Source organism: Podarcis filfolensis, assembly GCF_964270895.1.
Source record: "Podarcis filfolensis genome assembly, chromosome: 2".
Taxonomy (NCBI): domain Eukaryota; kingdom Metazoa; phylum Chordata; class Lepidosauria; order Squamata; family Lacertidae; genus Podarcis; species Podarcis filfolensis.
In genome coordinates this window covers 101052885-101069306 of record NC_139605.1, presented here as the reverse complement: position 1 = coordinate 101069306, position 16422 = coordinate 101052885, and the positions used below count along the sequence as shown (strand labels likewise).

Sequence of the window (16422 nt, the reverse complement as noted above, 5' to 3'; positions counted from 1 at the left end):
AAAGGTGAAACATAGCATGCTGGTAAGGTAAAGGTAAAGGGACCCCTGACCTTTAGGTCCAGTCATGACTGACTCTGGGGTTGCGGCGCTCATCTCGCTTTATTGGCCAAGGGAGCCAGCGTTTGTCCGCAGACAGCTTCCAGGTCATGCAGCCAGCATGACTAAGCCGCTTCTGGAGAACCAGAGCAGCGCACGGAAACGCCGTTTACCTTCCTCCCAGAGTGGTACCTATTTATCTACTTGCACTTTGATGTGCTTTCGAACTGCTAGGTTGGCAGGAGCAGGGACCAAGCAACGGGAGCTCACCCCGTCGTGGGGCTTTGAACTGCCGACCTTCTAATCGGCAAGTCCTAGGCTCTGTGGTTTAACCCACAGCGCCACCCGCGTCCCATAGCATGCTGGTATATGAGGCTAAATTTGTGGCTGCTTTTCTCCTCCTGTGCTACTGGGAGCTAAGCCATGGTTTGGCTTATGCCTGAATGAGGGCTTGTGCTTTCTTTCCCCCAAAGAAAGCACGAGAAGCAAGCCAAGAAGCAACCTTCATGTTTTGTTTGCAGAGAGACAAACTCATCAACCAGAGTTTGGATGTAACACAAAGCCAAACCATGGCTTCCCTCCAGACAGCGAAGTAGAAGCTCAAGTAGGAAAGGAGCAAAATGGCTACTGTTTTGCTCACATGCACCAGCATTCTGCACATTCATTTTAAGTCATAGTTAAGCATAACTGTGTTTTAGAGCAATGTGGAAACAGTCCTGTACAGTACACTGTGAGTAGAGAAGCAGGACTCTTCTGAATCCTGCAGGAATTTCTTGTCATGCAAGCATAAATAATGTTGAAAATGTGTCTTAAGTCACCAGTCGATGGCTGTTACATTTTGTTCACATTTGTGTGTTCTGCAATATGAGAACAGAAATGTTGGCATGTTTGAGGATACATGTGTTCCAGTGCACATCCCTAGAAGTGGGAACAAGAGTCTGTTTCCAAATAAGAGTTTAAGCCCCCACCCTAAGGGCACATCTGTTTATACCCTACAAAATAAACATATTTTACCCTGTATTTAAAAATCTTTTCACCAGCCAGAAGTTCAAATGTCCGCAGTTATTTCCATGGTTAAAAGCCCTCTAATAATGTTGGATGATTCATATTGGCCTGTTTTAGAGAAGAAGACATACATCCCTCTGCCTTAGAATAGTAGAATATATAATATCAGAACTGATTGTGACAGTTCTTTTGAAGATGCAAAGAAGTCAGGAAGATGAGAGACTAGGGTGCAGAATATTTTCATATGTAATATTTTATCAAGGTGCCTGACAGATCTTTCAGATTTATTTCCATAACCTCGTATAGGGAGTGTCATTTATAAGCTCATTTGTATGATTTCTTTCAATGTATTTCCTAACAACAACAACCCACAATATTTTGTATGTATAATACAATAAACTGCAGGAAAAAAATAACTGGCTACTTCCCAGAAGATTTACAGCTGTTTGTAAACACTTTTAAATGTCTAGATGGAAGCTGCTGTATTTTACTCTCCTAATTTACAGTCTATTCAGCCACATAGCAGTTGTAGCATCTCAGGAGCATGCTGAGATACTAAAGATGTGCACAAGTCTTAAGTACAGGAGCTAGATCATCATTTCCCTATCACTAAGTAAAGTCGGAGAAAGATGAGGCTCTTCTGGAAGTATACTTTGGAACTGTGATACTAAAACAGAAATGGACTATCCCAAACCCTTATTCTACAATTGTCCTTAAGAAAAGAAACATAGAATTGTTCCTTCCCATGGAAAGCTTCTTAGGAGAAAGTAAGGCTGGATGGGATGGTCCTTGACCAAGACAGAAGAGTGGAAATAGTTTGCAGAAAAATGGGCTTTTCCTTTGTCTCCCAAATCCGAGAAATGTGAACATACGCCCTCTTCCTTTTGCAGTGGCTCTTTATTTCTAGACTTCCATTATAGCCACAGGTCTCTTCTGTCTGTAACGTACCTGGAATTTCCAGTGGTAGCCTTGGCTTAGTAACTGTTGCTTAGCAACATGACGGCCACTATTCCTCTTTATTTTTGTCAGAATATGTGTATCATCCAGGTTTGGGTTGATGTTTCAGTGGCTTGTGTTAAGCAGCTTGGTGGGTCGTTGTAGGTCTCTGGGATGGATTGAGAAATAAATGACAAATGCTGCAAGCTCCTGATACTTTCAAGTACCTACGTACCTTAAGACAAAAGATAAAACTGATTCTTATTTGATTTATTAAAACCTGCAGAAGCTGCTCCCTTTCTTTTGGGCAGGAATAGTAATTAGAATACGCAGGAGGTTTTGGGGTGTGTGTGTTTTTTGTCTGAGAGGTATAAATAAATTGAAAAAGTCTAAGAGAAGAAATCAAGTTCCTGAACAAAGTTTCTCAGGATTTTCCTTGTAATGCATACTCTTGCTAGTGAGTTTTATTGGTATTTCATAAAGCTTGTCCCTGGACTGGAGTGCAAAAACATCTTCTGCCTGATAAAGTTTTTAACTTTTATCCTGTGTTGGGAAAGTTATACACCAGTCAAGCATAAATCCATTCAGATTACGAGGTGTTTTAGGGCAAAGTGGGGGAAGAGATAAGGCTGGCTTGATCTACTGGGTTTTTAACGGAAACCTGTGGACCTGTTAAACCAACTGAGTCAGTTGCAAGGTCTTCTTATCTCCCTAGTGTTTCTTGTGGCTTTTAATATCTGAAATAAGTGATATCAAATGGCAAGTAGTTCCAGAGGACTTTTCAAATGCTGAAATAGTTGTTCTGTTAATTGATTTGCCCTTTACCTTATGCACAAAGTTACTGTTGAGTTGCGGTGGTTATTACAAGTAATTGTTTGTGTTTTGACATGTAGTAAGCCACAAATATATTCTGAGATTATTAGTATACCAACCATTGGATCACCCCTAGTTTTAGTTGATCTCATTGTGAATATTTTGGTATTATCTCTTCTGTACAGAGTTGTTTTTATATTTTGGAAGAGAGATGGAAGTGAAATAATTGCTTAAACACTTAAGACAAGTATTTAGAATACATATTCTCACTTTATTTGTACATTTCTTCCTTAAATTGTTATTTAGACTTCATAGTCATGTTTAAATGAAGATTATTTACGCAATTCTGCTAATTCTGTAACCATATCCTTTATACATTGAGATGAAAGAATTTTTTTTCTTACAAATAAATTGAGGCCAAAGATTAAATTCGTGCTTTTAATATTCAAGCCAGCTCAGTTTTTAAGGGATTTGAGTGATGTAACTGTATTGTATTGGACACTGCAACAAGTAATACCGGGGGTGGGAGGGAGACCTTCAAAGTGAATATTTTAATGCTTCATGGAAACAACACTTCTCAGTATCCTGGAGGGGAAAAGTTGCGAACTACAAATTATTGCTGTAGATGTAGAACTGGCTTCTGCACCCTGGAAAATCAATGGAGGCTGATTCCTGGCTGGCAACTTCTCAAGAGGTTGATAGTTGAAATACATGAGAACTGAAATCAGATTCCTGAAGCACAACAGATTTCAATGCAGTTATCACAGAGAGTAAGATGGAGTGCGTTGGTTGGTTTAGATAATGTAAGTATCAGCCAACAGTCTGAGAAGATAAACTTACTTTGCATATTCAAAGGCAATAACATTGAATGTCATGTTTTCGGTTCATCGGCAGCTTGTGTTCGCCTCTCTGTGTTCCTTCAACGCAAAGGGTTTCACAGGAGGCAAGTTTGCAGGTTCGATCCCCGTATGAGTCAGCTGCATATTCCATCATTGTAGGGGGCTGGACAAGATGGTCCTCAGAGTCCCTTTATTATACAGTTCTATTATTCTGTTTTTATTTGTTTTCTTTTGAGCAGGCTGAATGTTGATGACTCTGCACAAGTACATGTTTTCCTAAACAGCTATTTGCAGCAAGCTGCTTTTTCATCTTTGGTAAGGGTGCAATCAAAACCCTGGCTTGGCAAGTTGGCAGTGCTTAACAGAACGGTGGAACCAACACTGTATAAGCAGCCCTGCTGCTCACACCATCCAGGAGGAAAGTGGGGGCAAATAACAGTGCCAGCTTGGAGCTAGAGCAGAATTCAACCTGAATTGGGTGTGATGCACTCATGAAAAGGGGCATTTTCAGCACTTTCTACAGGTTTCTATTAGTGGGGAACCCACCAGCAGCCCTTCTGCCTACCTTCCCATTTGGTGTGTGGGACAAAAAACTGCACACAGTCCAGCCCCACACAAAGTGTGTGTATGTGTGTGTGGCGGGGTGTTGAATGGCAGCGCTAGACTGCAGTTCTACACACATCGGAATTCAGTGGAACTTCCTTCTAGGTAGTGCAGCCAAAGCTAAAATTAACCACTATCTTTAAAAGACATAGGTAAAGGTAAAGGGACCCTTGACCATTAGGTCCAGTCATGGCCGACTCTGAGGTTGCGGCACTCATCTCACTTTATTGGCTGAGGGAGCCAGCATACAGCTTCCGGGTCATGTGGCCAGCATGACTAAGCCACTTCTGGTGAACCAGAGCAGCGCACGGAAACGCCGTTTTCCTTCCCACCGGAGTGGTACCTTTTTATCTACTTGCACTTTGATGTGTTTTCGAACTGCTAGGTTGGCAGGAACAGGAACCGAGCAACGGGAGCTCACCCCGTTGCGGGGTTTCGAACCGCTGACCTTCCGATTGGCAAGTCCTAGGCTCTGTGGTTTAACCCACAGCGCCACCCGCGTCCCTTTAGAAGACATAGATCACTATTTTTTTAAAAAAAATAACACTCCAAACCTTTCAAAACTTCTATCTAAGCCTAGTGGAAATTATTCTAGAGTTTACATGCCTATGAGCCTTTTTTGTGGAAATGTATAACCTGTGAGTTTAATCAATCTTTTACACACACACCCCGATGACAGATAGCCTGTTAGTTATATCAAATTCAGTTTGATATGTTTACAGTAGATCATTGTGACTTCATAACAGTGTAGAAATATGTCAGTATGCAGATCTGTAGAAACGGAAATGTATTTAAAAAGTAATAATTTTGCTATATATAAAGGCAAAACTAACAGAGAAATTTATTTACAAATATACAAATCTGGAAAAACAAAAGCAGGCATCTGTTTTATTTATAATTGTTTTTGTCAGCCATTTTGAGTTTATAAAGAAAAAGGGTGAACAGCTTTCTGAATAAAATAAACATAAAATAAATATATTACACGCATGTATTGTTATACTAAAACCATAAAGAAAGCAAGTTAGGTATGAGTCCTAGATGGGGGGGGGGAATGTAAAAATCAGATTCGTTTTATTCTCACAAAATAGCAGTCTTTTTTGAAAGAAAAACCACCACCACCTAAGAATACTCACATTTAAGAGAGAAGTTGAGAGGAAATGTAGTGTAAACAATAACTTATACCATAAATACAAGGAGAATTGAAAATAGGCATGCTTGTATTCATGAACAAATGTGGAGTGCTTCTGTTTGGTGCTCCAGCCAACTATTCATATTCTCTTCGAGGAAGTTGCTCCGGTCTCAGCACCTAGTTTTCCATTCCCCCTGACCAGCAAGCAGCATACAGTGTCCCCTGAGCACATTCAGTCATCATTGGGCTACTTTGGACTGTTTCCTTCCATTCTTTTTTGTACGTCTGCAAACACTGGAGTTTCTCCAAACCTGCCCTTTTGTGCATGGATGGTGCGATTTCGGATATGTAAGAATCTACACCTACCTCTGAACTTTGGAAATAGAGGGAATGATATATTGCTTTAAAACATGTCAGCTGCATGCATCATACCAAGATCAAAGGTTGTTACGAGAATAAGAACCTGTGCATAATTCTGAAAAAGACCATATTATGGTCAGTTGTGATACTTCAGTTTCTAATGCTCCTGAAAGCTGCATCTTTAGTCTTTAAAAATTAGTGTTCACTGTTTGACATTAAGATAAAGTGACTTGGGATAATCATACTCTTTTGAAGCATAAGTTGTGTCACCCATGCAAATGCTGAATTGATATCATAACTGCGCATTAAGAGTTTTCACTAAATTGACTTGAGAAGATCCCAATGTGTGTCATGTTCTCCATACTTAATAATCTGACGTATACCAGGCAGCAAGTAATCCTCTTTCTTTCTTAGAGGAGATGGTGGAGGGGATATACTTCTGTTGATGTGTTAATGTAGGCATATACTGTAACAATGCAGGCATATATATTCCAAATGTTTTCTTGATTAAATATCTTTGGATGATGTGTTAACGTTACTTAATGGAAGATTAAAGAAAAGGGTTCTATGGGGTACAATAAAGCTGCACTACTTAAGCTTCCTTGGTACAGCTGAAAAATTTGAAGGTGAAATAACCTGCACAAGAGCCTAGTCCTATGTTTGGGCTCTTTTTGGCTCCCAGTGCATTTCCGAGCACAATTCAAAGTGTTGGTGTTGACCTTTAAAGCCCTAAACGTCCTCGGTCCAGAATATCTGAAGGAGCGTCTCCACCCCCATCGTTCTACCCGGACACTGAGGTCCAGCGCTGAGGGCCTTCTGGCGGTTCCCTCACTGCAAGAAGCAAAGCTACAGGGAACCAGGCAGAGGGCCTTTTCGGTAGTGGCACCCGCCCTGTGGAACGCCCTCCCATCAGATGTCAAAGAGATAAACAAGTACCTGACATTTAGAAGACATCTGAAGGCAGCCCTGTTCAGGGAAGTTTTTAATGTGTGACATTTTAATGTATTTTTTATCTTTGTTGGAAGCCGCCCAGAGTGGCTGGGGAAGCCCAGCCAGATGGGCGGGGTACAAATAATAAATTATTATTATTATTATTATTATTATTATTATTATTATTATTATTATTACTACTACTACTACTACTACTACTACTACTCAGTGAGCAAGTGAAAATAATCTCTGATTTATACAAGTTGATTTACCATCCAACTTGTTGTTCTCTCCTTCAAAGTATTGCTAAGGGAAGTTTGGCATAACCATGGACAGGAAATTAAAGCCTGAGTACTACTTTAAATGGATAGGGTTAAAGGCCTTTCTTCTACACAAGCGCACATGTTCTTTTATTTGAAACTTGAACTATGGAAAATTTCTCTGACTTTCTAGGGAGAAGGAGGAGCAGCTGAGTCGGGCGATGGAGGTACAGAGGCTGCATGCCCAGCAGGCTGATGCTGCCCTGGAGGAGTTTAAGCGGCAGGTGGAGCTGAACTCAGAAAAAGTCTATGCTGAAATGAAAGAGCAGGTGAGGAGGTCACAATGCCAGCCTTTCTGCAACTATCTGTCTCAGTGGGGAAGCATATTCTCATCTTATATTTCCAGAAACATACTTCACTTGATAGTGCTACATCAAACTCTTTCACAATGCAACAGCTTTGCCAGCAAGTCAGAAAAAAGGATGTTAGCCGTTGATTTATCTTTATAACAAAGCCAGGACTGACATTGCTATAAAACTATCCGTAGCAGTATTACTGATTAGGGCTTTTTCCAGAAGTTCCAAGAATAAAATACTAGTTTATGCATTGTTCTGGGTTGCATCTTAGCTCCCATTTTTCACATCTCTTATTTCTTCTTTTTAATGGAAAATTCACTTTAGATGTATCTAGCCAATCTCACTTGTCAGGGAACTGCCATCGGAGCCAGAGGCGGAGGCAAGGCTCCCAAGCGATGCTGGAGAAGGGCCCAGCAGGGAGAGAGACAGCTCATCGGCTGGGGAAGGAAATCAGCGTAACACCAGGGAGAAAGGGGGGCAGATGGGGGAATCGGCGAGGGGGCTCCAGGACTCCTCGCCGGAGACCAGCGGGGAGAGCACGGGTCCTCCGCTGCCCACACCCACCCTGCGCAGAAGACTTCCACGCAGGGAGAGTAGGCGGAGACTTGGCGTCAAAGAACTTTTGTGCTGGAAGAGGTTCAAGAAACGCCCACTGACGGATTCTGCTAGCGAGTGAAACAGCCACGAAGTGAAGGGCTGTCCAGACAGAAAAGGTTTAACCAGGCAACCTAGCCAGGAGTGGCGGCAACTTACGCACGAGCAACCCCTATAACCATTACATCACTGTTGTGATAATGTGAAAATCTGGCATGGTAGGAAACCTTTCTCCTCACTTCATTACTGAAGCCACTTGCATTTAATTTCAGTCTTGCAGTGCAGGTAAGGCACAATATTTCCTGTGAAAGGGTCATAGGCATTCTCTCGGATGCCACGGCACAATGACTGTTTAAGGCAAATGAAAAGAAATGGAGAAAGGGCCATGTAAGCATGGCAAATGGCAAGTGATATATTTTTAAAACAAAAGGAAGGGGGGAGGAAACCATTGTCATGTGAGGCTCTGTTTGTTGTGTGAGTTTGAGGGAAACCTGTACTACTGGGGTAGAGAGGAGGAAGGATTTCCCAGCCAATTTCTTATGGGCCAGTGGAAACACAGGGATACGGCAATATATCAGTGATGGGTGGGAGAGAAATGTGAAACAGGAGTGCAATTACTCCAGAAATTCTAAAGTATTTGTCTCAATATACGTATAGTGCAATATAGCCTTGTTCAGTGGTTCACTGGTTGTGTCTGTGTATATTGGTACACTTGTGAAACCAGTAAATAGCTTAATTTTAAGTTAGAAAAAAATGGGAGGCAAAATGATAGCAGCAGGAGGTGGTGTCTCCAGATATTAGGTGTTGGGCAGAAAGAAGCCAAGTTGGATGGAAGAGCAGTGAGGCACCCCCTCTCCCCCCACAAAGGAACCCCTGGTAGGAAGGAACATCATATTTGCCAGCCCCTTGTGGATAATCTGTACACTGGGGAGTACACATAGTCTACACTCTGGAGCTGCTGAAGAAGCCACAAACTTTTTCTAAAAAACCCAATAAAATAAATAGACCCAGGGCTTTTTTTTTTCTTTAAAAATGTTTAGGGGTACTCTCATTTTCCTACTCATATTGAAATACTTCCTCTCAATGAGGCCAAACTTAAATTCACAAAATGTTTAGGGGTATGGGTACCCCTGCGTACTCCCAGAAAAAAGCACTAAATAGACCTATGATAAAGAGAGTCTCTTTTCTTGGAAACATCTGTACTGTGTAGGGAATTCAGTCATATACTGAGTTCTAAGGCTGATTCCTTCAGCAGCTCCCACACCCATGTTCATCACAGTTACAGTTGTTGAATTAAGGAGTCCTATTTGGCTGAGGGGTAGTGGGGAGTATGCTCTGGTTCATGGGGTCACGGAGAGTTGAATACGACTAAGATGACTAAACAACAACAGCAACAACATTTGGCTGCCCATAAGAACACTCAGGAAAATCACCTATTTTAAAGACCCAATCGTCTAGAACTTTCCAGAGACCACTGGTGGTAGTGCTTGGGCAAAACAGCAACCCTCCTTCACATGTTCATTTGTCTTTGCTCCCAAGGTTGTGCTATTTCTTATCCCACCCCAATGTCCATATGTTGACTGTGGACGTCCAAGCTTGAGAACAATATATGCATAGACTTCTTTGGGAGCTGGAACTTCATGCACAGGTTCAATTCCTGTGAAACCCCCCATGTATGGGTTTGCCCTTCTCAAATGTTTGTGTTCAATAGGCAGATCTTGGGGGGTTGGGGTGGGCCCGAAGGGAAGCCCTTTAGCTCCTTTCTACATATCTCTTCCCTTACTTCAACTCATTAGGAGTAAAATGCAGCATTTACCTTCACTCCAGTGCTGGTGTGGATGAAAACCCTGTCTTTTTCATTGTATATTCTTCTGCACAGAGCAAAAGACAGGGTTTCCAGCCCTCTGAACTCCTGCGCTGGAGAGGGGAAGGCTGTAAATGGTGTGTGTATTTATTTGTGCGTGTGTATTTGTGTGTGGAAGAGAGACTGAGAGATGGCTGTTTGCACAAGGGTATGTGTTATGTGGTCTGTATGTGTGTATGTGTATGCATAGGTGGTGCTGTGGGTTAAACCACATAGCCTAGGGCTTGCCGATCAGAAGGTCGGCAGTTTGAATCCCTGCGACAGGGTGAGCTCCTGTTGCTCAGTCCCTGCTCCTGCCAACCTAGCAGTTTGAAAGCACCTCAAAGTGCAAGTACATAAATAGGTACCACTCCACCGGGAAGGTAAACGGTGTTTCCGTGCGCTTCTCTGGTTCGCTCTGGTCGTGTTTTGGTGTTATTTTTGAATTGATTAAATCCTCCTGTGTCATTGGTCACAGGGATTCGGTGTGCTAAATAGCCTGGGTCCAGGTGCTAATGTAGACTTCACATTTGTTCTAATAAACACTGGAGCTCAGTTAAACCTTAAAGTTCTGCTGCAGTGCATGCAAAAAGGATCAACATGGTAAAATGTTGCAGTTCTAAGCCCATGGCTTTTATATTCTTAAATTTCTGTTCAAAGTACAATGTTGTAGCAGAAAGAATTATCTTCTTTTTTATGTAGCTATTGATGGCATAAAGATAAAGTTTTAGCGACACAATATCTTTTATATATCCTCATTTTTTCATTTTAATCTTTTATTGAGAAAGTAAGTGTGGACAATATTGTGGATTTTTCAGTTACTATAACCAATATTTTATTTATTAGACTATATAATTTATGGCTTTCTGATATTGTTACCATCTGCTTTTTATTTTGCCAAGGCTCATGGCTGTCGCAATAATCAGATGTCTGTTAATGGGGCTGTTGATAGAATGCTAACTATGGAGGTGTGTGTGTTTTCTCTCCGTTTGTGCCCAGTTCATCGCCGAATATTTCTGCGCTTTGATAATTTCTCCACATCATTTCTACCCTTAAGCCTTGATTCTGCTGCTATGAACCATGCCAGAGTTAAATGAATATAGTCATTGCCAAAGTTTGAACATATCACGAAACATGATGCATGTACAGTGGTACCTCGGGTTACATACACTTCAGGTTACATACGCTTCAGGTTACAGACTCCGCTAACCCAGAAATAGTGCTTCAGGTTAAGAACTTTGCTTCAGGATAAGAACAGAAATCGTGCTCCTGCAGCGCGGCGGCAGCAGGAGGCCCCATTAGCTAAAGTGGTGCTTCAGGTTAAGAACAGTTTCAGGTTAAGAATAGTCCTCTGGAACGAATTAAGTACTTAACCCGAGGTACCACTGTATTGTTCACCGTTGGAGCTGTGTGGGGAATTCCTTTGAAGAAGTCCCTGGATGCATCTGTGTTCTTCTATGCACACAAACAGACACTTATGACACAATTGATTGTTGTAGTGTTCTTCATTTGTGAAGGGTGATTTTGATAAGTGGTTTCAAATCAACTTTTTCTTTGGTTTCCTTATGTGGTCAGTTAGCAATTCACGGCTGGTGTGCTGCCTGTGGACTGTGGACTTCATGATGGCTTAACCTAATCTGAAACAAATAAAAAATGGAAGTGAAATAATTGGCTACTGTACCAGAAGAAATGATCATATAAATAATGCCCACTATTTTAGCTCTAGTGCTTGTCAGTCTTGGCAAATGAGACGACCAGGCCACACTTTTCATTTTTATTTTAGAGAGGGATTTGGTATTAGTATTTTTATTTATGCAGTGCCATCCACATACGCATTTTCCCCCAGGGTAATATTAGTTTTAAAAAGAGGCTGTTATCTAAAATTCAACAGTTGAAGGAAGTATGGAGATAACAGAAAAAGACAGGAAGAATGTGGGGAAATGCAATCATATGTTCTTAAGCTTCATTTTATGTGGGTCTGAGGACTGGGGTGTGTACTATTACATAATTTGTTCTAATGTGAAATACATTCTTTATCACATTTGTATCCCATTCTACTCTATCTTGTGGAGCCAAGGGTTGCACACATGTGGTATTCCCCATTTCATCAGTGGATCCAAGTCCACCTTTTTGAGGTGAAAGATGAGAATCGCTGTTGAGACTGTTGTTGCTCATTTTGCTTACTGTTTGAAATGGCCTAACTGATGGTTTAAGTATTGTATGGCTTACTTGTTTTCATTTAAACCAGTGATGGCCAAACTTGGCCCTCCAGCTGTTTTGGGACTACAGTTCCCATCATCCCTGACCACTGGTCCTGTTAGCTAGGGATGATGGGAGTTGTAGTCAAAAAACAGCTGGAGGGCCAAGTTTGGCCATCATTGATTTAAACTGTATGAGTTGTATTCAAGAAGTCATGTCATTAGCTCAAGGACTTTCAACTGTGCAATAGGACTTCCACTCCCTATCCTCTCCCTATGCCCCTTCATCTGTTCTGGGGAGTTCCCCAACCCTCCAGAGCAGATTGTGGGGTGGGAGGCGTCCCACTGCACAGGTGGAAATCATTGTGGTAACAGGGTGATTTGGTTGCCTACAACCCTTTGTGTAACCCACTTTGAGACTGCACAGGGAAGAGTGGTCAATAAATGCACATAAGCAAATAAAAGACAAAATAATAATTATAAACAGGGGTGGTATTTAAATTGGACAAGGATTATCACTAAATAGCAAATAACTGTAACAAGTGGTTCTAACTGGGGACGGAAATTCTGCACAAGTTGAAATGTGACGTTATTAGAACTCCAGATTTTCCCCCCTGCCTTATCTTCTCACTACTGGCAGAAGATGTGTACTTCCAAGCAACCACCGCCAGAGGGATTATGGGTATCTTCCAGCTAAATACCTCTGATAATACTTCTGATAATCTTGGCCTTCCTTTATCTCTTGAGACTATGAACTCTTCAGTTACAGTATCTCATGCCCCTGCTATTCCCTCCCAAGTGTTAATATGGGATGCTACTCCTGCGAAACCCTAGTTTCATCACCCCACCCTTTTAAAAAAACATAGTGTTGCATCAACCTTCATAGTCCAGTTAGCAGAAACCAAAAACAACACAGGATGTGGTCCCTCCATTTTCTTTTAAAAGAATACCTTTCTAAAAATATTGAGCACAAAGTGGTAGTAAAAATCAAAGAGTCTCAAATGTTTAATTACACAGCTAAGCGAAGACAAAATTAAAGGTGCTATACAATGCACCCTCTCTCTTCAACATCTGACTTGCTCCCTATGATTCTAAACAGAGCAAACATTTACCTTGAATTATAGTCTTTTTTCATCTTGAGGTCATGCTCATGAATTGGAACTTGGGGCACATGATGTTCTCCTCCTTCCAGATGAGCCTTCCTAAAAGCTAGCTTCTCTGAATGTTAATTTGTATATGTCTTTCTAGATAGCTTCTAGCAAGTGATCTTTTTCATTCATTTACCTAAATATTTTTATCTAGCCCCATCTATTTAGCCTACAATTTTTATTTGCTTTCAGTAGATTTTGTTCTAGAGGCTTCTGATGTCATTAGTTTTAGCACCCATCCGCTACCTGGAAATGCCCCCCCCCCATATTTGTTTTTTCTACTATTGTGAAAAAAAGCCTGCTGACACCTCCCTCTTTGTGCATCGATGCTTCTCTTTTGGCTACGTAAACAAAGGCACTCATAGTCTGAACATCAGAAGTAGAAAGGATGATGATTCTGCTTAATTTAGGTCTCTGGAAGCATGCATGACACAAATCTGACCACTATGCTGATAATACAAATAACTAAATTAGGAAATGAATTAGGAACATCACTTGCCTTTTTTCAGAGTCGAACTTTTTGACTGGCAGTGACTTTCCAGATTTCCAGATAGGGGTCTTTTCCCTACCTGGAAATACTGTAGATTATAATTGCATGCATTTTTTCATGCACAAATTGTTGATGATATTTGCTTGTTGGTGATATTTGTTTGTTGATGATATTTGCTTGTTGGATCTTCTATGCCACTTCTATGTATCATACAATAATGTCAACTGTATCGTTGAACTGTATTATCACATTCAGAATGCAAGGGCAAACAGGCAAATATTTGGTTAAACAATCCAGGTATATTTAGCAAGCAAGTCATGTCATGTAGTCTATAAGATAAAAAAAATGTAAGTAGCCAGGAAAGCTTGAGCAAAAGTCTTTCCTGAGTGCAAATATAATGACCCCAGTGATGACTGTTTTCAGAATTGGTATATAGCATTGCATTTAATTACTACAGACAAACACATTTATAATGAAATTCAAACACAGTTGCATGAGAGAGGAAAATAAAGATGGACTATTCTCCAGCCAAAGTCCAGCATTTTAAACTGCCATTGTTTTAAATTAAATGCTGCAACAAAGTATTTTAGACAAAATTTATTCCTCAGTTTTTCATGAGCTAGAGTCCACTTTATCAGATGCAAAACTGGAGAGAGCTCAACACTTGTTTCAGTCTCCCAGTGAAAATTACTAAATTTTAACTGGATTGTTCTGGTGGTCTTGTCACTACAGATATTGTATCCTTGAATCACCCTCAGCAACACACAACAATGCTGCAGGACCATTTTAAGCTGTTTGATGGCAGGAGAACTGTTATCAGCAGTGTCTTGTCTTGAAATAACTAATTTATATATGTTAAATATTGTCTCTTACTTTCTAGATGGAAAGAGTGGAAGCAGATCTAGGCAGATCAAAATCTCTCCGTGAAAAGCAGTCAAAAGAATTCTCCTGGCAGCTTGAAGAGCTCAAGCAAAGATATGAGCAACAGGTTAGCTAGCTAGCTTTAAAATAAATACATATTATAAACAACAACTCCTCTAGCATTTACCTTTTGACACAGCTGGGCCCAACTTGCATTTTCTTCTTAAAAAATAATAATATTGGATGTTGTTGACTTAAGTTTCACAGGCAGTTCATTAACACAAGGTTTGCATTCTTTTCTATTGTTTACACTTGTAGCAAGGCTTCCTATTTATTTCCAGAGGTTTCAAATTGTGTTTGGTGTATATTGCTATATCTCAACATATTCCAGACCCTGGTTTGCTGAACTCGAAACTCATCTCCTTTGTTTAAATCCCATATTATCACTTCATAGTTAAAGCAAGCCATGTTTGTAAGCCAATAGCTATGGTTTCACACTATGGTTTGTTGGCAGAAAACAAACCATGAGTTGCCCCTCTGCCAGAATATCTATATAAATTTCACATGAAATCTTCTTTATGAGCTAATGCTAAATTCTTTTTTCTCATCCCTGCTTGGATGTCTGTTCTTTAAAACTTTACACTAATAGTTCATTCTGTTCCTTTTATGCTGCCTTTTTTGGCAACAAACTACAAAATAACTTCAGCGCGAGTCATTTCTGAATATTTCTGAACTTTATCATGGTCTCCGCAGGTTCTAAATATCCCTTTTAATGGTACCAACTTTTCATTCATGCGTTACGTAGAGTCAGGTTCTGCAGCACTGTTGTGGATTTGTGTCTTGAAGGTTGTCATGCCTTTTAGGTAAAAGAGTGCATTCCAAAATGTTGATTAAAGTGAGTTATAATTGAGCCCTAAGACAAAACAGGTAGTATATTCCTCTGCATTACATATAAGATGCCTCAGGTGATACAGTGATGTTGCCAAGGCAAAGCCTGTGCTTTGAAATATTCAGCCTGGAATGTTCAAATGATATCATGGAACATCATGGGCGACCTCTGTGCTTTCTCTCCATCTGCAGTGCAATGTCCCCAGCCCCACTAGCCTTATCCAAGATTCAATATAATGCCAGCTGCAGTAAGTTGCTGCCTAAATGAAACAGATAGGAAGAGGGCCCATGAGTACTCCATCCTTACCCTTCATGTCTTTGCTGTGGAGATGCTGGTGGACCAGCTTTTACTGGGAGGTGGGGGAGATGTGGCCTTCTAAGGATTTATCAGCAGAAAATTAGCTTAATAGCCTGGGGTTTTTTGTGAGCAGTGGAGGGGCCTGTCATAGGTTGCCAGAAGGGTGGGTAGTTTGTTTTGTTTTTTTCCAGGAAGAGATGTCTGGGAGCTAAAACTTCAGTCATGTAGCATGGACCAAAAACATGATGTGAACATCTTAGATGCCTTTATTCATGAAGACTTGATGAAGGATTTCAGCACTCTAAATGGGACAGTTGTGAATGATGTGTGGATTCCAGAATGGACATCGCCCTAAAATTTGATCATCAATTGAGATTTGAATCTGATATCCTGATTGCAAAAATGTTGGTGTTATGTTTGGTTAAAAAACTGCAGTCCTTGGTCATGTTCATGAATTTACGTATTAGCTTATTTATTCTTTCTTCCCTTCTTTTGTAATTTACTCTGGGTACTTACTGCTAGAAGAGCATGATATAAATACCAAAATATTAAATAACCTTAACCCTTAGATTTGTATCCAGCAAAAATAATAATTTATTAATTCGACCATCAGTCAGCTGGATGCCGGTGGTTCACAGGGAGTGAGGTTAAGGGTGAACTTGCCTTTGTTTCCATTACTTGGTATTCAGACAGCTATTTTGTTTCTGTGATGTGGAAGTCAATAATAAATAGCTATTGACAGACATATCTGTGGATATGTTTAATCCTTTTAAAAAGTAATCTTAAGATGGTTACTGGTGTCATATAGTGGTAGAATATTCTGGTTAGACTAGTC

The 16422-nt window shown here is 40.6% G+C and overlaps 1 protein-coding gene across 5 annotated transcripts in view; it reads left to right on the top strand.

Annotated features, from left to right (window-relative positions):
• The window catches only part of CEP112 (centrosomal protein 112), a 235632-nt gene that overhangs the window by 99418 nt on the left and 119792 nt on the right, over nt 1-16422 (top strand). For all 5 annotated transcript variants that reach the window (XR_014544414.1, XM_083598626.1, XM_083598625.1 and 2 more), the window contains 2 exons: nt 7105-7240; nt 14421-14528. Coding sequence is in view for 4 of the 5 variants with exons in the window: in XM_083598626.1 (XP_083454752.1) it covers nt 7105-7240; nt 14421-14528 (244 nt within the window). In the remaining variant the exon portion in view is untranslated. The remainder of the gene's footprint in view (nt 1-7104; nt 7241-14420; nt 14529-16422) is intronic.